Raw genomic sequence first — 26,120 nt, forward strand, 5'->3', positions numbered from 1 at the left:
AAACAAAAAATACAGTCTCAAGTGAAGCTAACATGGACGAAAAGTCTTTAAAGTGCTCTGAACTACATCTGCCTAGGAAGATCCTATGATATGACAACAGATACTAAATGGATGTTATGGCGAGTATGTTTTGTCAGCAACAGAAAAATGTTTTCAGGTGTGAAATGATAGTATTGGTCAAAAATGTTATTGTATATATAGACGTGGACGTATTCTTGAATTCTTTTCTGAAATAAATCATTTCTAATGATCTTGCAACCTTCAATGAGAAAAAATAGGTCATCCATACAAAGAAAAACTTTGCTCTAGCAGTAAAATATGTATAGGTCTATAACTCTGCCATAACATGAGGGTCAGCTGGAAGAAAACCCAGCCTCCTCACTCATGGAGTAAAGCCTACTATATACCATATGCTCTAATGTGGAACATTTTTTCATTAAAAAGTTGCACCTGTTTTTGAACTTTATCATAGGGCGCTTTAAAGTTTTCTAGAGCTTTCTTGTTTTTTTTGGACTGTCTTCTTCAACATTGTTATTTTGACATAAAATTGCTTAAGGTCAAAAATGTTTTATATATGCCAGTGAAGCAGTTTCAGGTGAACTGAACTGAACGGGGTTAGGTCTTAAGGAGAAACAGAGAAAACATGAGGGTAGAGGGAAAGGGTCCATCCATATGTAGAGAGAGAGAGAGAGAGAGAGAGAGAGAGAGAGAGAGAGAGAGAGAGAGAGACCCTGAGCTGGCATGACGGCACTTGGAGCTCTGACAGGAAACTTTCTTCCTGTTACTCGGCTCTTCTGCAGAAGTCAGACCCCATCGCTTCTTCAGCTGCGGATCACCATCTGAAATGCACTTGACTGGACTCTGCGGGGTTTGCGGGAATCTCTCGTGCTGTGAAGTCATGGCTTTCCATCCTCATTTACCGACTGCGCGTCACTGAAGATAAACACGCGGGAGGCAGAGTTTCTGAGACAGACTTTGGGACTAAATGACATTTGTTTCCCTTTGAACCACACTCGGTTTGACGATGGAGACCTTATTTTACCTGCTTGCCTTCATGTTGACCCGGGTCTGTTCGGGTCTCGGATATGCGGAGTCCAGTATTCATACCGGGCAGAGAGCGGCGAGTAGACACAGGTAGGAACGACACGAACCGAATTACACGTGCGTAAGTGTCATTAGCTTAGTTTGGCTTGTTTTTGCATCAGAGAGCCGCCGTTCAAAACCTTCATGGAAAAAAGGCTTATTTGAGGTTTTCAACGGTCAGCCATTGAACTGCTGCTGTCAGTTTGGGGCTTCTGGTGGGTCAGCCTAAAATAACACATTAGTCAATTAATTGATTAGTCAATTGAATTCTGGCTTCAGCTCCTCAAATGTGAAGGTTTGCTTTTTCTCTCTCCCTGTCAAATTCATATTCAAATAAGCTTTATTGGCATGGCAGATCAGAATCCTATATTGCCAAAGCAGTACAGACAATTCTAAACTTTGAAAGATGATTGATTAATGATTATGCAATAATATGCAAATATCAACAATAATATTAAATACAATATATCTCTCCCTGCCTTTATCAATGACATTTTAATATGTTTTGGACTGTGCACAAAATGAAATTTAAAGACTTCACCTTGGAAAATTGTGATGGGATTTTTCAACATTTTCTGACGTTTTACAGAATAAATGATTAATTGATAAAAAAAAAAAATCAACAAGTTAATTGATAGGCTAATGAAAATACTTGTTAGTTTAAACCCTAATTTAAGTTAATCAACTAATTTTAATTAGATCCTTAATTAATTTAAGAAAGACAAATGACAAAAAAAATCTTTCCCTGTGGGTTGCAATTAGACAAAATCAGTTTTGATGATTGTTTGTTCTCTTGTGAGAAACTGTTGCAGATGTAAACATGATGTATTTTGTATTTTCAGAGGAAATATCAGATTTGTGAGTAGGTCTGTTACTCAGCAGGGGCCCTCCCTGCATGGGGGGTGGGGGGGCAGTGATGTGGTTGTGATGAATCAGGGGGCCCAGAGTTGGACAGGGCTTACAAGGATTATAGATATTTACTGTTTCAGGGCCCCCTAGTGTAAAGTTTTCAGGGGGCCGAGAATCTCAAGCAGTGCCCTCAGTGTCAGCCTCATTGGAGGGGGATTTATCTTCCTTGCAGTCAGGCAGAGGTGAATGAGCTGCTGTGTCTCAGGGGTAGTGAACTTCGTCTGGACATCACTTCTCCAGAAGACTGATTCTGTATAATAAGTGAACTTTTTCCACTAAATCTCATCTTGAAATTTCCACTTGAGTGATTCAGATTTACTACCATCTTGTCCTGTTTTATGGGACAGTGAGGAAATCATTTACATCTTAGCAACTGTTGATTAATAGTCACTCATAAATCAGTGATGGCTGCTGGACGCTCCACTCATAAAGCTGTGAATATTGTAAGCCAGCCAACACGTGTATGTTTTTATTGTGCTGTTGCAGCCACACACTGTGTTATTAGCATGTAATTGAGCTTCTGCCGGAGGGGCCCGTGTGTGGACGACCCCCTCACCTCTATGGACAGATGTGTGTGTGCGTGTGTGTGACTTGTTTTTGGCAATTTCAATGACTATGTGTGTGCATATATGAATACAAGAGATCACAACAGAATGTCTGAGCGAATGAATGACAGAGCTCTGTCATATAGTGTGTGTCTGCCTGCATGTGTTTGCACTTAGCGTGTGTGTATGCAGGGCAGGCCAGGCTTCTGGGAGTTGAGCTCCTGCAATATGAGCTTCGATCGAGTTTGTCTCCACATCACAGCACAGTCTGCTGCTGCTGCTGCTGCTGCTGCCGCTGCTGTGGCTGCCTGAGTGATGAGATATGGATGGCTGGCCTCTCTGTCGGTGGATGTTGAAGCCGAACTGTTGACTACTGTGAATGAGAGGCACACAGAGAGGAGGACACAGGGTGAAACACAGAGAAGAAAAAAGAAAAATTTTGATTGACGAAACGGAAGTGAGAGATAAGAAGTCAAAAGAGAGACAGATGAATAGAAGAGAGGGAAATAGATAAAGTATCTGGTTGAGAGAGAGCAAGATAAGTGAGCTGAAGATAAGACAAAAAAAGAGGAAGAAAAAAGATGAGGAAAACTGGCAAGAGAAGAAAAAAGAGAGTAAAAGAAACAGAAGATCTGGAGAGAATTGAGAGAACCCGAGCAGGCGAGACAAGAGACGATGAAAGAGTGAGAAAAGACTGGGAGCAGTGACCCAACAAGAGCAAAGACAGACTGTCAGGAGCGCAGAAGTGGGCCAGGGTCCCTTAAATGCTTCGCTCCTGCTGAAACCAGTAAGCTATGAAGGAGTCAGCATGGCGGGCCTGTGGCATACACACACACACATACACACACATACACACAAAAACCACACACGCATTCAAAGTGACGCAACGGGGAGAAGAATGCGCTGGCCCAGTGCAATGCGGTTTGCCCCTTTGACATCTGTTTGAACTCAATTGATCTGTTTTGACAGATGTGTGAAGTATTCGATAAGTGTTAAAGGCTGTTAAATGAACTGAAGACATCCAGCAGGGGTCTTATGGGCGGGGGGGTGGGGGGGTCAGGAGGACCCGGAGCTGTCTGACACATCTTCTGCCAAAATGTTACACGTCACCCGACAGTGATAGAGGGAGGGAAGAGAGAAGGAGCAGTGTGTTGATGTGTCCGTGTAGATGCAGGTGGGCTGCTGATTTGTTGCAGCTCGCGTTCAGTTTAAAGGACAAAACATTAGATCACCACTGGAGGGAAGCAAGGAGCAGATACAGATGCATGCTTCATCATCATCATCATCATCTCTTTGTCATCTCTGTGTATGATTCATCATACTTAGCTTCCTACTTATTAGGGTGCTCACTGCAAGGGGCCATAAAGGTAGACAAATGCACTGTCCTCTTATTCAGTCTAAATATGTCCAGATGTTGTGTTGACATCAATTTATATGATAAACTATAAAAAAAGTAACAAAAACTTAATGTTCTGGGATATTTAGTAATGCAAGTGCACTATATGACTAAATGTGGACAGCCTACATACAGTTTTTGAATTTTACGTGCTAACTCATATGATCATAGATAATAGCGTGCTTTATTTGATTTTCCCAGTTGGGTTCGGAAAAAATTGACAGACCTCAACCCCATCCTACACCCAAAGTCGGTGCCAGACTAGTCCTGACTGTGTACTACATATCATGATCCTGTATGGATATCTGCTGGAACTTCAAAGTGACAGATCCACTCATAACATCTATTACTGAAAAAATTTGGAAAATAAAAATCATCTTATAGATCTAAAAGCTAGTGAAAGATGTCATCAGGTGACTGTGAAGTAATAAAAAACATGGTTTATCCACACTGAGAAAGGAGAAAGTTCTCTTCTATTAAAGACAATACAAGTCATGTAAAATCAAAGATGGCGCAGGACACTGACTGAAGACAGAGGAATCAGTCATTTCTTGTTGTTTCTGTCAGATATAATATCGTTTTTTTTATTTCTTTACAGACCCCTGATGTAGTTTTTTTTCCCAGCATCAAGATTTCCTGTCAGTTTATATTTTCAACATTGAGTTTACACAGAGTCTAAGTTCTGTAAGTTACTCATGCAGGACTGTGATAGGTGATATATGGTCCTTACTCCGGCCTGTGCCCTGCCTCAATAACGCTCCTGTGTATGTAATGGGAGCAAGTCCCTGCAGCCAGGTTTCAACAGACTGTGGAAAGCCTTCTCAGGAGGGTGGAGGCTGTTACTGCAGCAGATTAATGGCCATGGTTTCAGGAAGAGACGGTCACCACGCAATTATGGTGTGAGTCCACATTCTGTGTTCGGGTGTCCATATACTTTTGGCTATATAGTGTAAATACTACACATTTAGCTTCTGGAGCTCATTGATTAGGACATGCATGTTATATTTTTTGGATAGATGCCACTGGACTTAAGGAGAACATTGAAAAAGTCCGTGCAGAAGCTGTAAATAACTGCGTTCCAGCCTTGTGTTGATGTGTACTGGTGTTTATTTCTTATTCCTGTGGATAATGGAGATATCAATCTTAAACACCACATTTCACTCTCAGTCCTTTAGCATTAAACAACAAGGGCTTCTTTGTGCTGCTGCATCACAACATCACAATCATAAGGAGGAATCGATCAAAAAAGAGGCACAAACAACGAAGCTACAAGATATTCTACTCTTGATATTTCTCTCTACCTACACACAGTATAGAACCAGTGATACGTTGTTCATGCTGCTTCTGACGTCGAAAGGAACTTGGGGAAATGTAAAAGGTCATAACAAAATAACTCATCAAACATCAGCATTTCATATAGTCTAACGGTGCCAGAGTATCTAAGGACTGGGATTGAAATGAAATCCAAAAAAGTCAGTTTGGACTCAGAGAGAGAGAGTAATTGTCAGTAATTTAGCTTCTTTTAATAATTGCCCCAGAGCACGCTGTTCACCCCCAATGCCTCCAGTGCAGCAGAAGTAGACTGTGGTTGCACTGTGTTCTGTTGTAGTTGCTTAGCATTTTGCTTGCATGTGAAATCTAATGTTGCTAAGTTTCAAAGCCTTAAAATTCACCTCTAAACTATCAGAGGGAAAATAGTGGCATCTAACCATTATCTCAAGAATTAGATTCCCCAACAACTGGCCGTTATGAGCTTGTGATTTATACATTTTTTTCCATTATTCAAACCCTCTGACGTAGAGTTGTAAACTAAAAGAACTTGTTATGAAGTGCTCTTTGATCTGACCCTAATACAGTTGTACAAGAGTGAACACTGGCTGTGACTGATGGGGTCTATCTGCACTTTAGGTCACTTATCTCAGCTCTATTTTTTGGCTTCAAACATCAAGACTAAACAACTGTTGGTTAGTTTTCCCTCTAGGACCACCAAGAAGTTGAAATGTGATATTTTGACTTATTTTGATTTGTGGTTTTTAACTTTGATGATCCCGTCCTTTTTCATGTATCACCACGATCAGGTCAAATTTTTAGTTCGTCCAATTCTTTGGTTTATGACAAAGTACCTGCTAAAGTAATGACATTCCCATCAGCCTCAGCTGTAAATGTTTATCTAACATGTTAACATTATACCTGCTAAACATCAGCATGTTAGCATTGTCACTGTGAGCATGTGAGCGTGCTAACATTAGCCTTTAGCTCAAGGTGCTCAAGTAAGTACAGCCTCACAAGCTGCCACCAAGTCTGAATCTTAACATGCAACTGTGGAACACTTTCAGACAAGTGTGCATTTCCCACAATGCACTGTAATATAATGAAGAATCCTGGTCACTATAGTGACAGCACAGCTACCAAAATGCACCAGTGTGTCGTCAGGCAGTTAGACTGTAACAGGACTGTCCTCTCCTCGACCAACCTTTGGAAAGTGTCCAGATTCACTTCATCTGTGTGATTTTCTGCTTTCTGCTAATTGGGCCAGTAAACAAATCTCCTTACATATGGTAATTAAAATGTGGGAAAAGGGATCCTTTCCAGTCACAGCCATTGTAACCTAATTACCGTAGTTCCCAGCATGCATAGCATTTGAGATGGCCTTATTTACCTCGGTTAGAAAGAAGAAGAAGTTACAGAACAGTGATACATCCCGTCTTACTACACATGAACAATTGAAACCATTAATCTTCTGTCAAAGAATAAATGGAACAACCTGACAAGATGTTCGTTCACTGAACTTACTATTTTGTGCCTTGGAGCAGCTAAAAAAGATTTACCTGGGTAAGTAGTCCGCACTATTTTGGGCAACTGCAATAGTAAGGCTTTGAGGAGGCTTATGTTCCAAACGCACACGCCTCCATAAATGGCTAAAATTCAAGTGGGCCACAAAAAAGCCCCCTGCACACCTCTGAGCACGGACGTATCTGAACAATCATGTTGAGGTAAATGGCAGTATCATGGACATTCTCTGTATATCTTCGTGACCGCCAGGCTAAACAATCAGAGAGAAGTTTACACAGTCACATTGTCCCTTGATGTTGGAACTGGTCCAAAAGGGAAAATTGTGTGTGTGTGTGTGTGTGTGTGTGTGTGTGTGTGTGTGTGTGTGTGTGTGTGTGTGTGTGTGTGTGTGGGGGTGTGTGAGCGTGTGCAAGTAAAACCACATTTTAAGAGAGAACAGACAGACTGGAAGAATGTGTGCGTCTGTCGTTATGTGTGTTTGTCCGTCGCCATTGCGATCAATCAAGCATGAGTGAGTGCACTCAAGTGTGTATGTTGTCGTCTGTGACGGTCTGTGTGCTTTTCGGTGTGTGTACAGCAGGATACCTTTACAAGGACGTTGGAGGGGTGCTTGACCTCGGGGTCGCAGTTCAAACACTGAGACACTCCCCTTTTCATCCACTCATTCAGGTCGCTGTCAAAGCGTTTCCCTTGAAGCTAAATGAAAGATCTGATCACAATAGGCGTCACAAAGTGATGTCTTTGTTTAAGTATTAAACCTCGGCTTCCTTTTTTTTCTTTCATTCCTTCTCCCTCCCACTTAGCTATTTAAGTCGCTGAATATTCCACCTTTACCCACAATTCCTCTCTGTAGGGCTCATGCAGAGGTGCTTTTGAATAAAATGAACCTGGTATGTGTGGGGTGAGATGTCAGGCTGCGACTTCCTGCTCTCCTGTGAGGTGTCTGTCTGCTGTTTTATAAGGATGTGAAATTTATTGGGGAATAAAGAAATGCTGAGACAGGTGCAAGAGTTCCCTTCACGCTGTGTTAAGGCTCTGTAAATAAAATAATGGAAGTGTACAATGGAAGTTTCACAATAAAGATGTTTGTTTGTATGTGTCTGTCTGCAGGAGGACAGAGCGTGGGTGTGTTAAATAACATGCATGTAAGTGTGTCGGGGCCTGTTTCCTGTTCTTGTTTGTGATTCTGTAAAGGTAGTCACACTTTTTGGTTACTTGTTTGTGTAGCGAAGGTGGAGTTACAGGTTTTGTATGTTTCATCATTTACCGTACCTTCAGTTAACGTACAGTTTTCCTGTTTCTTTCCCCTTAAAGCTGCTATAATTGATTATTTCATCTTAACAATGCACCACTTGACTATGTAAACTTGAATTAGTTGTTTTAGTGCCGAACCCACAGAGAATTATTGCTAGACTCTGTAGTTCATTAACAGTGGACTGAGTGAATTTGGAGATTTGTGGATACTCTGATAAAGTCAAGTGAATGCATCATTTATTACTGTAGGACTCACTGGTGAATTTTAAAGCTGCTGTAATAAATATTTTTACGTATCAGTGGACCAATGTGTAATGGGAAAGAAGATGATCATAGTCCGTCTTACCTCTCTTCTGCGTTTTAGCATCTCCCAGCACATTGTTTGGATCTTAAGGCCCTCAACTTTACTGTTGTGCTTCACTTCCCCTCTTGTCATCCATGTTGTTTTCAGACATGGCAGGCGGCACTATCTTTGCTTTTCAGCAAAAAACAATCTCTAAAAACTCATTACACACTACCTGCTCAGCACCACATGGCAGACTGACAAAGTTAGCAGCTATTTGGTGAACACAGTGGAGCATTAGCAGCTAAAGAGCCAGATATTTTGCTCAGGAGGTGGTGGAGATCAAAAGGAGAATTAATATTGGATTTAGTACATTTAACAGGACAACATTGCTAACATGCTAACGTTGCTCCTTGTGTGTTGGTTGTGTACATTAGCAACTGTTTGCTAACACGTTTGTCATGTCAACTTAAAAGGTGATAATCAATGAAAATGTAGCAAAAAAAGGTATAGAGGTGCACTGTGGAGTTTTTGATAGTATTGTACTTATTCTGTATTAGCTCGTTCCAGCTCTTCATTGAAGCTATACAATGTTTACAATGACTTTTCAAACCCAAATAGTTTTCTTTTTGGCTGCAGCAGTCAAATCAAATATTTTTGAACCAGACATTTCCATCAAATGGAAATACTCTCATTTTATAGACATTACTCCAGCCCCAGCTGCACTTTATTATAGTGACGAAGCTAACTAGATGTGGATTTGCCAAACCAACCAGTTAGACCTCATCCTTGAGGTCTTTCCGCTTGTAATACTGAAAACATGGTGTTAGAAAACACATACGATATAAATTCTAACACCATGTTTTGGTTTTAGAAGAGAGAAGGCTATAAGGATGAACACTAAACCAAAATGGTTTGCCAAATCCGCCAAATCTGGTTAACTTTTCCTTCTCTGAGCGGTGCACAGCCACTCCTAAGGGATGAACGTTCCCCCAAAATTAGCTTTAAATATTTGGTATCTTAGGAAACTTTTCCTCATAAATTTTGTAAAAAGTTTCAACAATCTGTGGCTACACAGCATGACCCTGCATTGACTGTTCTGCTAGAGGCCATTGGGATTTGAAGGCTTAAGCAATGTTCAAATTCAAAGAAAGCATTGTACACTTCCGTCTTTATCTACTGTTCTCTGAGAGACACTGTGCAAGTACATATTGTAGTTATAAACATTCAGTAATATGTGCAGGAACTGGACTGTTTATGTGCTGCCTTTCCCTATGTTGCTGATAATGTAAAGGAAACAGGGAGATTAGCTGCTGAATATGCCATTGAAGGGAAACCAAGTACACACACACACACACACATTTTCTCACATGTTCTCTAAATGTTCTCCAAACATCATGTTGAATGGCTAAAGTTATAGACTGAAATTGTAATGCTTACCTGGCACGAAGGGATGTCGTGTGGTCAAGTGGAAAAATAAGCATGTATGGTGAAGTTTTTGTGTCTATGTGTGTATCTGCACGTCCCACAGCCTGCGTGAGTGTCCTTGTCTGTCTGAGTGGGACTCTTTTGAACGCATGTGTGTGTGTTTGTGTGTTTTTGTGTGTGTGTGTGCTTGTAATTGTATTTTACACTTATGGAAAAGATGCCAAGTCTAGTTAGTGGACTTTCATCTGAGCGATTTCTTTGCAGCCATTTGGATTAATGGGACTTTATTGGATTACTGTTTGGAATGCTTAACTTCACGCTGGTTAGAGAGAGAGAGAATAAAGAGAGAGAGAAGAAAAGGCCATGTAGTGCATGTTACCCATGTAGCAGAAAATGTGCACATAGAAACACATGCAGGATGTACATAAACAAATTCACTGCCTTTTTCTTTGTGGAGGGCAAACGTCTAGGCACAAGCACACACACACACACACACACACACACACACACACACACACACACACACGCACACACACACACACAATCTTTCAGTGCAACACTTAGTCATCCTCCTACTAACATAAAGGCTCCTCTTATGCATTTCATTGGAAAAGCTGGTGATGGAGCGATGGAAAATGAACTGGCAGGGAGGGCGGTATGTGCAACACCAGTAAGTGTGGGTGTTTGGAAGCTGCAGAGAAGTTGTGGGAGTTGTGTGTTTTGTATATGCATGCATATGCGTGTGCGTGTGTGTGTGAATCCACATCTGTGTCTGCTCCGCATCGAGAAAAGTTAGATGGTTAGGTTTATTTATATAAGCCACAGCGCCTGGTTTCCATCAGAGGAGATAGGGTGTGAACGTTGCCAGATTTATTCTTTATCTGCTGTCGGTGGCCCTGAGCGTGAGTAAGTCAGGATAACAGATCGGCAGAACTGGTTCACTGAATCACAGTGACAAAAAACAACACAGTGGGACTACAGGGGGAAGAGACAGGGTTGGTTTGATTTATCACTGCTGTCTGATATCAGATGTTACCAGTCTTATCTGCACTGGCTCAGCTCCTGATGGAGATATAAGATAGATACCCCTGTTCCTCAAGAACTTTTGAGTCTAACATACACAGCATAACAGACGACAACAAGATAACCCTGGAAATCCTTACATGGAGTAATGCAATAAGGATCACTGTGATGAGCCGCAAGACTCTGGAAACACAGGGGAGAAGCAGCTGTGTTTGGAGGCACTGACGGCGGCTGACTTCAGATGTATGTTGGCAGAGTTTTGCAGAATAGCAAAGCACAATGTGACACAGTTAGATACATAGCGTGAGGACCGCAAATCCGTGGAAATACACAGAGCAAGTAACAGTTGTTTAGATGCACGAACACTGGATGATTTCAGCCCAGTGACTTTCACTTATGCTCATCTGGTGCTGACCCGAAGCTCGGCTGAACCCCCCCCCCCCCCCCCACACATTAGGGNAAAAATGTTGGATTCATTTCAAATCAGTTCAAACACGCAACACGATATACTGTGAATATGCAAAACACGCAAATTTTATTTCTGCATAAGGTCTGTATCTGCAATCCATAGTCCTGGAATCCACTGAAAAAGCATCCATCACTCACAGCTCTCGCCTACAAGACTGCAGCACTGTCAGGATCATTAGTAACAAGAGTCACTTACATTGAAAAAAATGTTTATAGTTCTTGTGGTGAAAGATTTCTTTTTGTTCTTTAATAAAGTGACAGCAGATGGGAGAATTTTACTAATTTGAAACATATTTATTATGATAAGGTTAAAATGTGGGCTTTTAAATCCCAATGTGACATTGTATGACAGAGCAGGAAACAGTAAGACTGGAGAAAGAAGTATTTAGATTCTTCACTCCAGTAAAAGTAGCAACACTGCAGTGTAAAAATACTCAGTTACAAGGTACTGCATTCTTAAAGGTAAAAGGTTTTGTAATGTATTATTTAATTGGTATTACTGATGCATACACATGTAAGAAGAATGTAATGTATGATCAAATATTCTGAATGAAAAATCTGAATCTGCAAAGTGACTATTAACCTCACCTGATACACCCAAATTATTAAAAAGAAAAAAACTTATTTCACCATCTACCTCTAGTGGTATCTAGCATAATGTGACATCATTTATGCAGATGTGTCGGCTGCACATTCAGGCTGCCAATCTCCCGTTCTACTGGATTCAGGTCTGGTGTCTGGGGAGGTCACTGAAGTTCACTGACCTTACTGTCATCAGTAAGGTCATGAAACTAGTTTGAGACGACTGTTGCTTTGTGACATGCAGCTTTATCATGCTGGAAGTAGCCATTAGAAGATGGTAAATTGTGGTCATAAAGGGATGCACCTGGTCAGCAACAATACTCAGACAGGCTGTGGCATTCAAACCATTGATTGATGATTGACACAAGACAGGTTGTGTCCACGGTTTCATACTTTTGATGCCAAATTTGGACGCCTGAGCAGAAATCCAGACCCATCAGACCCGGCCGCTTCAACTGTTCAGTGTTGGGAATCACCACCAACACAGCAGGACTGCATACACAACTATATTCTTCCCTCTCAGCTGCACATGAGCATCAGAAAAGACTGTGACATTCACACCTGTTCCCCTGTAAACAATGGCAGGTGGGAACCAAAATTACTCCACACTAAAGGGGGTTGTAAATAAGGAACTTAAATGTATATTGCAGCAATGGATAAACAACGTGAATTGATATGGTAACCCAAATATGTACATAAGTCTACATATATGTACATATGTATACACTGACCGAGCACTTTATGCAATTAATGTATATATGTATTATATTCTGTAAATCCATGTGTGTGTGAGTGTGTATATACGTGTGTGTGTGTGTGTGTGTGTGTGTGTGTGTGTGTTCCTTGAGCAAAACCTTTACAGTAGAATGTGACAGCTAATTAGTAACTTTTACTTTCCCACGTACAGGAGTTACAGGAGCAGCAGATCATGTGGGGTTGGGGAGGATTGTAACATGATAAAGTCTTTCTCAGTCAGACAAGCTCTGGAATGAAGGGGCGGATCATGGTCTTAGAGGGAACTGGGGCGAGGTAGACAGAGTGAGGGACATGGATAGGAGGGAGAAGGAGATAAAAAGAGATGGACACAGAGGGACGCAAGTGGAGAGGGATGAAATGAAAGAAACAGCAGTGGCAAAGAAAAGTGTGTGGGAAGGATGAGGCAGATCCACACAGACAAGTGTGGCCTAAAAAAAAAAAATGAGTTCAATGTAGAGCAAGAGAGTAAGAGTGGCAGACATGAAGACCAACAGAAAAAAAGACAGAGACATGGAGAGACAGACTGACAGACATGAAGCCTGAGAGACGAAAGCTGCTGATTGACATACCAGCATGAAGGAACTCCTTGTACGCTCCAACTTTTATCCATAAACCCTTAGTTCTGTTCATATGAATGTGAGAGTGACACTAATTGGCCATAATAACCACCAGGGAAATAGTAGTGGATGGGGATTCTGGGTAATATGAAAATGATGATAGAAAGCGACTGAAGGACGTCTGTGTCTTAAATCTATCTGCAGTTGTTATCCAGAGAGATATCTAAGGGTCAGGGGAGGTCAGGGGGATGAGGACAAATTGAGAAGCATGCAGACTGAGAGGGAGTATCTGGGAATGTTGTAGTCCTACTTTGGGTTTCAATACATGTTTTTGAGAACATGTTTGTTATCTGAAGTCATTTATGACAGCCTTCACTTTAATGGGATTATTTTAGAATTAGTGTTTGAGTTAAGGTTAAGAGAAGGAGTTATTTCAGCAGGGTTAGGGTTAGGGTTAGTTATACAAAGTTATTTCAACACCAAAATCAGCACCAAAGGGGACAGACAAAGTTAATGACTAGCTGGTGAACATCAAGCTGCTATGTCCGCAATAATTCCCTAAAAAGTTGGTGGCAAAAAATACTAACTAATATGGGAGTGAATATTCCACTTACTTTTGCCAATTGGTCAGAAAATGACTCTAAATAAATATTAACAATGTCTGCTGGGTGTGTAAATAAGCAACTGTTAGTTAACAGCTTCTCTATATTAATTTAGGGCCACAAATTAGTTAAAAACTTAAAACTTCTGCGTTAAAGGAGGTTCAACCGTAAGTGTTGAATGCTCACCTTTAAGTCAAATGACAAACACACAGAATTAGCTGAATAGCCGTGTTTAGATCTATATTTTGGTTTTCCAGCTACACGTACGGTGGGCTGTCAATATAAATAGAAGTGTTGATGACGATTTAATTAGCAAAAGAAATTAAGGTACAATAAGTCAGCTAACTGCCCAGCATGAGAGCCAAAATGAACAACCGACTGGTTAAAGCTAGTACGCTAAAGATCAAAGTACTTTTCTTCTGAGTTTGTCGACTGAACCAGAAGGCTAGATGTGTGTGGGGTGCACAGAAACATGACTCCAGTGGGATGCTAATGTTGCTTTCTGTCTGCTGGATGTATCAGTAGGGATCTGTTTGCTAACACATTAGCCATAATAACATGATAATCCCTTAGTATGTCTTTGTTTTTTAAAGGTCTTTGTTTTTTCACTTTGTACAGAGGCTGTTGAGCTTTGTCTCTGCCTGCAGTGTTTCTGCTAACTTATGCTAACTTGACTAAACAAGTAGTGACTCCCATGTCCCAGTTGCTTGTGCTAACTTTAGTAACCTTAGTTATATGACAACTGCGCTCAGGCTTCGCTAGCTAACAAATTTAAATGTCAATAGCTGCTTAGCTGGCAGATTACTTGAACTGACGAAGCCCAATATGAATTTGCTTCAGATGAACTGTAAGAAGCATTGTACAGTATGAGGACTGTGGATTTTGTTCCCTACCTTACAGGCATTAAAAAGGTCTTTTTTCACAGTTTATGAATTATTACAGAGACCAGTAACTCTTTCAACGTACATATGGGTAAGTGATTACTATATAAAGGCAGAAAATCGATGCTTTAACACACAGACTTGACATTGATATCTTTCTTTTAGGGTCATTCTTGAAAGAAAAGCAAATACGTATTTCCAAAAGTGTTGAACTATCCCTTTATCCCAGTGGCCTGCTTTAGATACACTCATAATTTGATTTCCTGTCAAATATCTCAAAGGGTTTGAGATTAACTTGAAATTATACACATTTGAGAGGCAAGAAATGTTATTATCAATATCATATTAATGTGGAATAAACATTTCCATTGGTAGTTGGAGTATAAACACTACAAGGATATGTGTGTGTGTGTGTCTTTTTGTGGGTTGGTAGATGTGGAGTTGTGGAGGCATACAATGGGAGCCATTGTTGAATCATGCAGTTATCCTGAACTGATCTGACATTTGCACCAGCGGACAATTTCTCTTGAATGTTGTACAGAATAATAATCAGTCCGGGGTTTGAGATATTGATCTCAAATCTCACTGGAGCCGCACATTCAACAAGTGACCAGATTTCTGATTATTGTTTTTCCAAATCTTTCTTTTTTTGTCCAGAAACAATGAGCAGCAGCTGGGTGTATACTAACTGTGTATGTGTGTAAGAGGACCACAATGTTTGTGTCAAGGCCTGACTATAAACTTACGGTAAAACTGCCAGTCATTGCCAGTTATTCATTTGTCATTTCCTTTTTCCTGTTTGTGTTGTGTGATTTCATAGGAACTGGTGTGCTTATGTGGTGACACGCACGGTTAGCTGTGTGATGGAGGACGGGGTGGAGACGTACATCAAACCAGACTACCAGCGCTGCACCTGGGGCCAGTGTCCTAGAGTGGCGTGAGTATCCATTACTCTCTTCTTTAGTATCTCATATCTGCTCTGATTCACTCTCTCTGCCGCTGGAACCTAATCTGTATTCAGTCTTGCTCCTCCAACTTCCTGTCGTCAGCTCAACAGAAGTTTGTATCCTCTATCCGTGCATCATCTCTCCCCCTTTTCCGTTCTGTGGATACTGATCTCACTCAGCTCTTTTCATTTTCTGTCTAACTTTCTCCCAGGAGAATTTCAGCAGTCTGGTCAGGAAAGTGTCTGTTTGTAGTTGGGCTTGTGTGAAGCCAGGACGTCATATAATTACAGCTCAGTATTTGGCTTGTTAATCTCAGTAATGAAGTACTGGTCTTAAACAAACACATTACTGTGGTTAGCTCTGGTTTGCCTGGTGCAGACCTACAAATATCCAGTATGAATATTGCAGCAAATTTACTATAGATAAGATTGATTGAATTATTTCTCCAGATGTTCGTTTTATGTTGCAAGACAACGTTCATCAAGTGCTCCTTTGAAGTTTTGACCATATTGCCTGGCCTGGCTGCTTGATCCCCATGCCTGCCAGGGACCTCAGCCTAAACCTAGGCTATGCTAAGAATGAAGCCGGCAGGGGTTCCAGGCACCACAGTCTAGTATCCTACCCTGTAAAAGCAATCTCTTCTTCTTACTCTGTCTGTCTGTCTTTCTTTTTTATGACTCTCCTCCTTTCTTACTGTTTCACCAACTCTACCAAACTCCACCTCCCTCCATCTCTCCAAGCCCTGTTTTTGTTTTTCCTCTGAGAGCACGTTGGATCCCTTTTTCTCACGCTCTCAGAGCAGGGAGCTGGAAGATGAAATCTTTTCTATGGCACAGAAACAGCTCTGCGATACCTACACTGATGTTTGTGGGTTGGCATAAGGGAGAGCAACCTGCTGAACTCTCACAATCAGGGCTTGTTAACGTGCCTGTGACGCTGCCATAAATCTTTATGGCGACTTCCGGCCAATTCTGGTCTATTTATTGCATTGTTACTGTAACAGGGGCTCTCTTCAGTGGCAGAGCCGAATGACACATTAATGATAAAACTACAGAACACTGTGCCAAATAAAACATCCATATTTCTTTTCAGAGGAGTCATCTATGAGCAAAAAAGTAAGATATACTGCTGGCTGAACGCAGCTGATGTGTGTTGGAAAATGGGACAGGAATAACATTTAAAGTTTACAAAGCACTCTTAATCCGATCCATCATCAGTAGATGATTTGTGGGTATTTCCAGACATCTAATGGCTCAGTGCACATTAATGTGAACAGACTCCAGTGATTATATTTAGTACAGAGTTCAGGAACTGCTATAGGGCCTTGACCTGGTTTTCAGGACCAGACTACAAATTTTAAATCTCATAATGTCGTGATCTGCCGCAATCTAACTTTGCTCTAGTTCCAAGTTGATTGGAGTTTTAAGACACATATAAACAAGACTATAAGTCTACAGCCATGCTCGCTGCTCTATGAGACTGTACAGCAGTCCTTTGTTTTGCTAACGCCTTCACGGTAACATGCGCAAAAAACAATGCTAACATACTGATGGTACAATGTCTGCTATGTTCACCATCTTAAAGCACTAAACACAGAACAGTACAGATGGTAATGCCAAGTAGGTTTTGTAGGAATTTGGTCATAAACCAAAGTATTGGACAATATTCTGATATGTCCAATATGAAATGACACTAAATTCAGGAGGATACATCCACTGAGGACCATGATTGTCTGAAATAAAATGGCAATCCATCCAATGGTTATGGAGATAGTTTAGTTTGGAACTAAAGTGTTGGACCAACCAACCAACAGACTAACAGTGCTATCCATAAAGCCATGTCACCTGCATGGTGAAAGGATCAAGTGTCAAATATAGAATACCAACTCCAACCAACCAAGTTAGGTTCATGTCATTAGTGTTAAAGCTCAGTGTTTAAATGTAGAAAAGCAGCATTTACTCCTGTCAAGTCGGAACTAATAAAAATCCAAGATGACATTTCACAACTATTTCACCCTCAGCTACCGGACATACAGGAGGCCAAGGTACAAGGTAGCTTACAAGATGGTGACAGAAATGGAGTGGAAGTGTTGCCATGGTTACTCAGGGGAAGACTGCTATGATGGGCCACAAGTAACCACAGAAGGAGGGCGACCTCGTGTCACGGAAACGGGGTACAACCCAGGAGGCGGGCAGAAAGGAGCGGGTGGTAAGAAGACTGTATGAAATATAAATTGCATGTATCAAGGATCCAGATGTACTTTATTAATTTGGTGAAATATCACTCCCACATCTGTCTTGTGAGTCTTTATATCTTAAAGATGAATGAATGAATGAATTCTTTTCAGGAAGTCATATATACAGTTTCATGATGCATAACTGTAAAAGACAGGGGGAAATCTCCTTTCAAAAAAGTCTATAATTGAATCTAAGCCAGTCTGATTAAGTATTTCCCTATAATACAAAAAGCGACAATCAAAATTAAAGTTTTGGAAATAAAACATACTTAGTTATTATTTATGTAGAGTTTAACAGTCAAAAACTCAGCTAATCTGCCTCATCCGCACTGTTTGGGTGTGGTTTGATCAGATGTGGTGGACAGTGCTGGCAACATAAGCAGACAAACCATCAACTCCTCAGATTTAGATTCAGATTTTGCTAAACTCTGATTGGTTCACAGAAATAAATGACTTCATCTTTTCCCAATTGAGCGACGCCCTACGAAAACAAAGGAAGTGGTCAAAGTTTGGCGTAAAACATTGTGTTCATGTCAGGCCACATCGCTCATGTTAAGAAGCCAATTGAGAAAAAAAGGTTTTCTGAGTTTTAAACATTTGACATGTTCCATACTTTGTTGATTTTGCATGTGGCAAGATGATTTTTTAGAATTAAACTCATTTACATTTCCCCTCTCATATTGGCCTTTCATTTTCATTGCTTTTAGGTGACAATGAGAAGATTAGACAGCTGGAGGAGACGATCCGTGGTCTGACCAAAGACCTCCACAACATGCAGACCACCATTAATGGCATAAACCAGAAGCTGTATGTAAATGTTGTTTCTTAATACACAGTGTACAGTGTTTTATTTCATGAGGTGCAAACTCAAATACACTGATACAGTATCACTCAGAATCCTAGAGAATGTTCAGTGTATATCTTTTCCTGTTTATTCATGTTTATTGCAGCGGGTCAGTTTACGGAGAGAGGATGCACTTGTTTATTAATGTATATACTGAGATTTGGTAATTACTTTAGGAAGACATATATACGTATCCTCAGGAAGATACACCCTGTGACTTTTACCGCTCTTCACCCTAACCGCTAACCCTCACCTCCACACAACACATTCCTGAGTACATGATCAATTTTGTAGAAATTATTTTTACTCTTCCTCTATATAGGCCTGGTCTGAATGGGGCAATTGTCCCTGCTGATTCAGCTCAGCCACACATGAAAGAAACCATCAACAGCATCCAGACCAAGCTGGATCACCTGTATAATAGGACGCAGGTAAGACATGTCTGTTTTTACGCCTGTCTACATATCTACAATTTAAATGTAAGACTAGACTATATTCATTTATGTGAATATTTGTTTGTGGGTAGGTCCATGATCAGACCCTGCTCAACATCAACAACCACCTGGTGAACGGTGGGGGCAATGAACTGGACGGAGCGGCTAGAGGAGGAGGATCTGGGGGGAACCAGCTGAACACTCTGAAGGAGCAGATACTGACAGAACTTGAGAGAAGGGTGTCTTTGTCCTGCTCTGCCTGCCAGGTGAAACTTAATAAGCAAAAACAAAAACTAACATAAAAAAAACAAGTTTAATTTCTGTTTGTTTTGCTGTTCAATTTTCATGCATCTACTTTATTCCCAGTGGTGCTCTGTCAGTGATTTCTGCTGCCTCAAGCAGTAAAAAATAATGGCCACATGCAGGCTGTAATACAATCAAACAGAACTCCCACATGAGCCACTGCACAAACAAATAATAAAACTAAAAAACAATACTGCAAAAAAGTTAATATCATGCAGTGAAAGAAAGATTTTTTTTTTTTTTTTAAAGGAAAATGGCAACAAACCCAACCACCAGCTGTCTGAAATAACTGGTGGGTTAAAACTGAACATAAAAGAAAGTATATTTTTTTTATAACTTTTGTTTTTATTTGGCTTACGTGTATTTTCAAGTGCAATCACAGTTCCCTGGATACCTCTCCTGTCTACAACACCACCAAAGGTCGAAGGTTAAGGTCACCGTGAGCTCATGTCTGTCCCATTCGTGTGAACGTAATATATTGGAACGGACGGATGGAATTTCATTAGTTCTGGCACAAACGTTCACTTGGAGTCAAGGATAAACCTGATTAGAATTTGGTGGTCAAGAGTTTTTATTTTGTTGTTGGTTGAAAAAATGCACCTGAACTTAAATATGTGAATCATATAAGAAATGAAGAAAACCTGGCGTGTCAACTCTCTACTTCTTCACAAATACATACTGTAGCACAATAAACAAAGTATTATGGGAAAGCAACAAAGGAAAACTTGTGATGCATTTTCTATTTTCTAAACCGCTTTACTATATATGTGAAAAAAGATGTATGAAGTTTTTCATTTGCCTTAAGTGACGTCACTTGAGTCGGCATCGGTTTGGGCTGAAGACTACAAGTTTGAAAATGAAAAGAGAGTCAAAAAAAAGTTAGCTTACCAGACCTCCTAAACCCATTCCTTGAGGATAGCGGCTTAAGACTACATTAGCCACTGCTAGCATAACGCATTGTGGATAATGTAGGTGCACACCCGACACCGCTTAGGACTCAGAGGGCACTTTCAACTCTAATGGACCACAAGATACAGATTACTTTCAAATCAAACAAATTTGGGATGGAGTTACATCGGCAAAAACCTTGCATGAGACCCCTGAAATCATAAAACAGAAGACATAATTGATACAAGATATACAGCTAGGAATAACAATGACAGTTCTTGTTATCCCTGTTTGTTTCAGGCTGGTGTGGAAGACCTGAGGCGTCAGCAGCAGGAGGACAGGGAGAGGATCAGGGCCCTGGAGAAGCTGTTCAGCTCCATGGACCAACACTTTAGGCAGAGCCTGGAAATCTCACGCAGTGAGACTGAACGCTCCCAGGCCTGCTGCAAAAGAGTCACTGAGCTGGAGAAGAGGCTGTCTGACGTAGAGGTCCGCGTCACCTCCACTGCTAACAAGTGTGACACCATTAAAGGCCGTCTGGATAAGGAGCTTGCTGGGACCGGTGGTGGAAAGGGAAGAGTGACAGAGGACAGGTTCAATGGCAGACTGAGAGAATTAGAGAAGAGGGTGAATAACACCCTGAGGAAGACAGAGCAGAGGTGTACGAATACCGGGAACAACATGAAGGACACTGTCCAGAGAGACGTAACACAGCTGCGCAACATGGTCCTCAGTCGGCTGGATGACCACAGCTTCAAGATAGGAAAACTAGAGCTGGATGTGGCCGTTCTTGGAGATACGGTGACGGACCATAGTCGACGTTTAAGTCAGCTGGAGAACATTACAACCTTCTTGGACAGAAGACTAACATCGACCACAAAGATGTGCAATGAGACCTGTGGGCCTAATGGAAAAGGCCAAAAGACTGATGACACGGTGAAAACCTTACAGTGGAGAGTTGTGGCAAATCAAGAGGAGATCCAGAAGTTTAACACCAAGCTAAACAATCTGTCCGTGTCAGGAGACTCCCTGAGTGAGAGAGTGATCAACTTAACGGATGATGTCAAAAAGATAATCGCTGTGACAGGGAAAAATGGTGAAAACTTCAACCGGATTGTCACAGAAATTGAAATTTTGGGCCGTGACTTTGAGGACTGTTCCATTTGCAGCAGTATGAAGGAGGACTTACGCTCATTAACCAACTCCACCATCACCGGTATCAGCAGGTGCCAGACAGAGCTGACGGATCTGCGCAGAAAAGTCGACTCGGGAGAATCCATCTGCTCTCAGGTGTGCTCCAACCTTCAGGAGGAGGTAGGACGACTCAGAGAGGAAGTGGAGGAGTGCACTGGACAGTGTAAAATCAACATAAATGATCTCAAGACACGTCTGGATGGTCATACTGTCCACAATGGGAGATTAGGAGGCGATCTGAAGTCTATCCAAGGAGAGATTGCTGGTTTTATGGTCACGTTTAACTCCATAAATGAAACTCTGAAGGGGCTGGGAAGGACTGTACAGACACACGGGAACATGCTGATTGATCTGACCAACAACAAGGATGATATAGTATCTGAGGTAAGATGTTAAGAGGTTAAACTATCCTAGATTTCACAGTAGCTACAGTAAGAGTCTAATGCAGCTCTGTGCAGCTACATGTTAAGATCAGCCTGCTAGCCTGCCCACACTGACAATGCTAACATGTTGATGTTTAGAGGGTATAATGTTCCTCATCTTAGTTTAGCATGTTAGCATGCTAACATTTGGTAATTAGCACTAAACTAAAAGAAGTAGAGCTGATGATTGGAATGTCATTGGCCCAGAGTGTTGCCCAATTTTGACCTGGTAGTGGCGCTACATAAAAACTCAAGGGATCACTAAAGTTATTACTGTTCATCCTGAGGGGAACATTAGCAATCGTTCTAATAGTTGTCGAGACATTTCACTCAAAACCAAAAATGTCAACAAGCTAATTGAGCAAGAGAAAAGCTCAAAGTGTCACCAGAGTGATTAGGACTTGTCCTCTGAGCACCATGAATGTCTGTACAAGATTTCATGGCAATTTCATTCAGTAGTTATTGAGATATATCATTCTGGGTCAAAGTGGTGGACCAGCTGCCCACCATGCTTAAGAGTCAAGCTGCTACTGCGGCTAAAAAAAGCAAAAATTAGGGAAAAGTCAGAAAAATAATCATTATTTGTCAAGCGAAAATCCACCATTATTTTGTTTCTGGTAAACGCTTGGAATCCACTCATATTTTTCTTGTGACCTCTTTGGGGTTCCCTTGCCCCAGTTTGGGAACCACTGTATTATGTTGAACTGGTCCCTCAGCATTAGACAGAAAAGATCAAACTACCATTATGATGTTAATTGGCAGATCATGTGTGCTGTCATATTAAACTGTACATGTTGAAACATAACTTTTCTTTATGTACTGTTAAAACAACATTATGTCGATCAAACATGTCTCTTGGTTATCTTGGCAACTGCGTTTTCACATAGTGTTGTTATAGTTATGAAAATATTTGAGCACATAACAAATATTTGAGTCTTCTTGACAGACATGGCCTAGATGATAGTCTTACATATATTTGTGTGTATAAGATACGATAGAAAAATAAATCATAGCAAAGATGGAAAAAAGTTTATTTATAGTGGAACTTTGTCAAAGGAAACTCGCCCAAAATACACACATTAACATTAGTGCCTACATTCTCTACAAGGTGAACAACTTGCAGAACAAGCTGACGGAGCACGTTGCGGACTCGAGGAGTCGATTTGACAGCCTGGGCAGAGAGATCCAAATAATTAGGAGCAACTATGTGACAGAGGTGGGGGAGTGCCGACGGGCCAGCGACGGTCTGGACCGAAGACTCTCCAAGCTGGAGGGAGTGTGCGGACGATTCGACTCTTTTTCAGACAGCCTGGAGAGGATCAAGGAGGGCCTGAACCGACATGTGTCTGGGCTGTGGAGTTGCGTTAATGGACTCAATGTCACGGTAACATCGCAAGGAGATCTCATCGACAATATCCAGAACGTACAGCTGGAGAACGTCCACACCAAGATACGCAGGCTGAACTCCTCAGTGCTGGACTTGGCCAAGGAGTTCCACAGTTTCTTTGAGAAGGACTTCATGGGTAAGTCAGAGAGGAAGAAGGGGCATGGGATTTGACTTTTGGAGAAGAGATAGCACCACCGGTTGAAGGGAGGCAAGGTCAGGGTGAGGGGAAAATAGACCAACAACAGAATCCAGTCCGTCATCCTTTGAAGCATTCACTTAAGAGCCCATGAAGTCTGCAGTCTGTCTGAAAGAGTAGCTTTAGTAAACATGAGGGTGAAAGGCACATCCTGAATCAAACCGGGTTAAATGTCTTAGCGTTCTTGGCTTACTGTTCATGTTTTTTTCTCCTAAGAGACACTATTCCTGGTAAAAAAGATTTTCGTGTCTCAGTTGTGCTGTCTCACCAAACATTCTGCTACCTCCAGGTCCACCTGGTTTGCCAGGACCCCGTGGAGAGAGAGGCGAGCGTGGACTCGACGGTCCTGTAGGACCCCAAGGGAGGGTGGGACCTCCAGGCAGATTGGGAGAGCAGGGACCAATGGGACCGCCAGGTAAAGACAACAAACTTTGCCTTTACTTTGTTTACTTTAATAACAGTGACTGATTTAGAACTTATATCTTTGATCTTTCTTTCTGCACATCTACTGTAGATACAATGAGATAAGAATGAAAAATAAACAGACAGAGTGATATTGTTGGATGATTAACTCACTGTTTTTATCTTTCATCTTCCTTCTCAGGTCTCAGAGGTGAACAGGGTATGTGTTGTTCCTACTAAACAGCAGATGAAAGCACTCATTACTCTTTGATCTTTATTTCACTCTGACTCCTACTCTCCGTTTCTTCCCCACAATCAGGTCTTGCAGGGTCTGATGCCCACGTGCCACGCCTTTCTTTCTCCGCCGCTCTGACTCGTCCAATGAGAGGCGCAGGAACCATAGTGTTTAACGAGGTCTTTGTCAATGAAAACAATACCTACAACCCCAAAACAGGTCAGTTTTAGTTCAGCTGGAATTGCAACAGGTTCTTGGAAAGATCAATAATATCTTGTTACACCTTCAATTTTCTGAAAAATATTGTGATTTTTAAGGGTCATATCATCCAAATTACAAAAAACATATTGTCTCACTTACACTAGTTCTGGTTTTATCTAGCCACCAGACTTGGTTTTATTTTCCCAGGTTTTGAAATATCCATCTTTAAAATTTCTACTGGCCTCCAAAGTCAGCTGAGATTAAAAGAATTTTATTTGTGTGGTGAATTTTCTTTTTGATAAACTCAAAAGAAAAATGTTTTTCTTATTTCTGTAAGTTGAAGTGTAAAGTGTTTATACTTATGTCAGTATAAGCCACATTAGTCGCCATATTTCTGTTACTATTTTTCTTGAATGTAGCTTGGTAGTTAGCTAGCAAAATAGAAAGAAGGCGTCCATATTCTTAGTCCTGCCTACGAAGTTTTGATTTGAGAACCTGACCCTTTAAAATAGGGTCATTTCCATTCATTGACTTTTTAATGTGATCCAACATGCTAGAAAAAAATTATGATATTGTTTAATTGACCTTCAAAGACCTTCAAAGTACTCATGGAAAATAAATACAAATATGACAACAAATGAGGCTCATATTCTCACTTTTTCACACACAGCAAATGCACAACATTAATATCCTCCTCGTTACCCGCCTCCATCCTCCAGGTTATTTCACAGCTCCGGTGAGGGGGAGGTACTTCTTCAGCGGCATTCTTACGGGCCACAAGAACATAAAGATCGAGGCCGTGTTGTCCAAGTCCAACACTGGAGTGGCCCGAGTGGACTCGGCTGGGTATCAGCCCGAAGGCCTGGAGAAACCAATGGCAGAGGCCAAACACATTCCCGGAGCTCTGGCTGTCTTCAACATCATCCTGCCCATGGAGGCAGGGGACACAGTCTGCATCGACCTCGTCACGGGCAAGCTGGCCTACTCCTCTGAACCTTTGACCATCTTTAGTGGGATGCTGCTGTACGAGACCATCTGATTGGATGCGGTTTCATCATGACCTGTCAGTCTGGGTAAAACTTCCTGCACACGGGCATCTAATTTGTCTGTTGAACTCTTAAGCGACAGAGTCATTGACTGAGCAGTCAAAGAAACTGAAATACCTGGACTGGATTTATTCAGCAAGGAGAAATATACCTTATATTTTATCTTATGTGCTAAGAAAGAAGGAAATTTCAACACAGCTTTAAGGAAAATTATCTGAGTAAAGCAGTTGTGTTTTCTTCAGAAAAAGCCCCTCCAGGTTTATCTTATAATTCCATATTTCATGCTGTGCTATAAACTTGAATTCTTTACTGATTACACCAGGACAGCCTCCAGGTCTTTCTGGTGTCACTGAATGGAAAGTTGGTAAAATGATAAAGGATTAAGGATGTGGTTTTTTTGTTTTTTGCGTGTTATCCAGCCACAGCATATCAAATGTTCAGAGGTTATTACACATTCGTTTTCCCGTATTGCTCACAGTTTCATTTTGACCACAAGCAAATTTTCAGGAACATAATGCTGAGTGCCAATTGTCTTGAAAAAAAACTGCAGAGTGATGCAGGCAGAGGGGGGGGGGGGGCACGTCCAAACCACTATTCTTTAGAGGGAAGTGCACAAATTAAGTCACTAACAGTTCAGACGAGAAACCACAGGATTTTATAAATCATACGACAGCAAAACAATAAGACCATTTTAGGACATTAGCTATGCCCAGTAACACAAGGGGAGGAGGATGGCCAGGGGGAAGAATGAGGATTTTTTTTGTGTGTCCTAATAAGGGCCATCTAAACTTGGTGGAGGATCAAGTAGTTAAAGTTATGAAGCTG

General features: G+C 41.2%; 1 protein-coding gene across 1 annotated transcript; it reads left to right on the forward strand.

Moving 5' to 3' along the window:
- Positions 1–802: 802 nt before the first annotated feature.
- Positions 803–25,862, forward strand: LOC111216299 (EMILIN-1-like). Its single transcript, XM_022737786.1, has 12 exons — positions 803–1,134; positions 15,381–15,497; positions 17,528–17,715; positions 18,451–18,550; positions 18,910–19,018; positions 19,114–19,287; positions 20,513–21,790; positions 22,937–23,351; positions 23,701–23,826; positions 24,016–24,033; positions 24,133–24,267; positions 24,969–25,862. Exons 1-12 carry the CDS (start codon positions 1,025–1,027, stop codon positions 25,286–25,288), a joined length of 3,090 nt encoding a protein of 1,029 aa, XP_022593507.1. The 5' UTR covers positions 803–1,024; the 3' UTR covers positions 25,289–25,862.
- Positions 25,863–26,120: the final 258 nt, after the last annotated feature.

The sequence above is a fragment of the Seriola dumerili genome, unplaced genomic scaffold (assembly GCF_002260705.1).
Source record: "Seriola dumerili isolate Sdu_G_001 unplaced genomic scaffold, Sdu_1.0 BDQW01000025.1, whole genome shotgun sequence".
In the NCBI taxonomy this organism is placed as follows: Eukaryota; Metazoa; Chordata; class Actinopteri; order Carangiformes; family Carangidae; genus Seriola; species Seriola dumerili.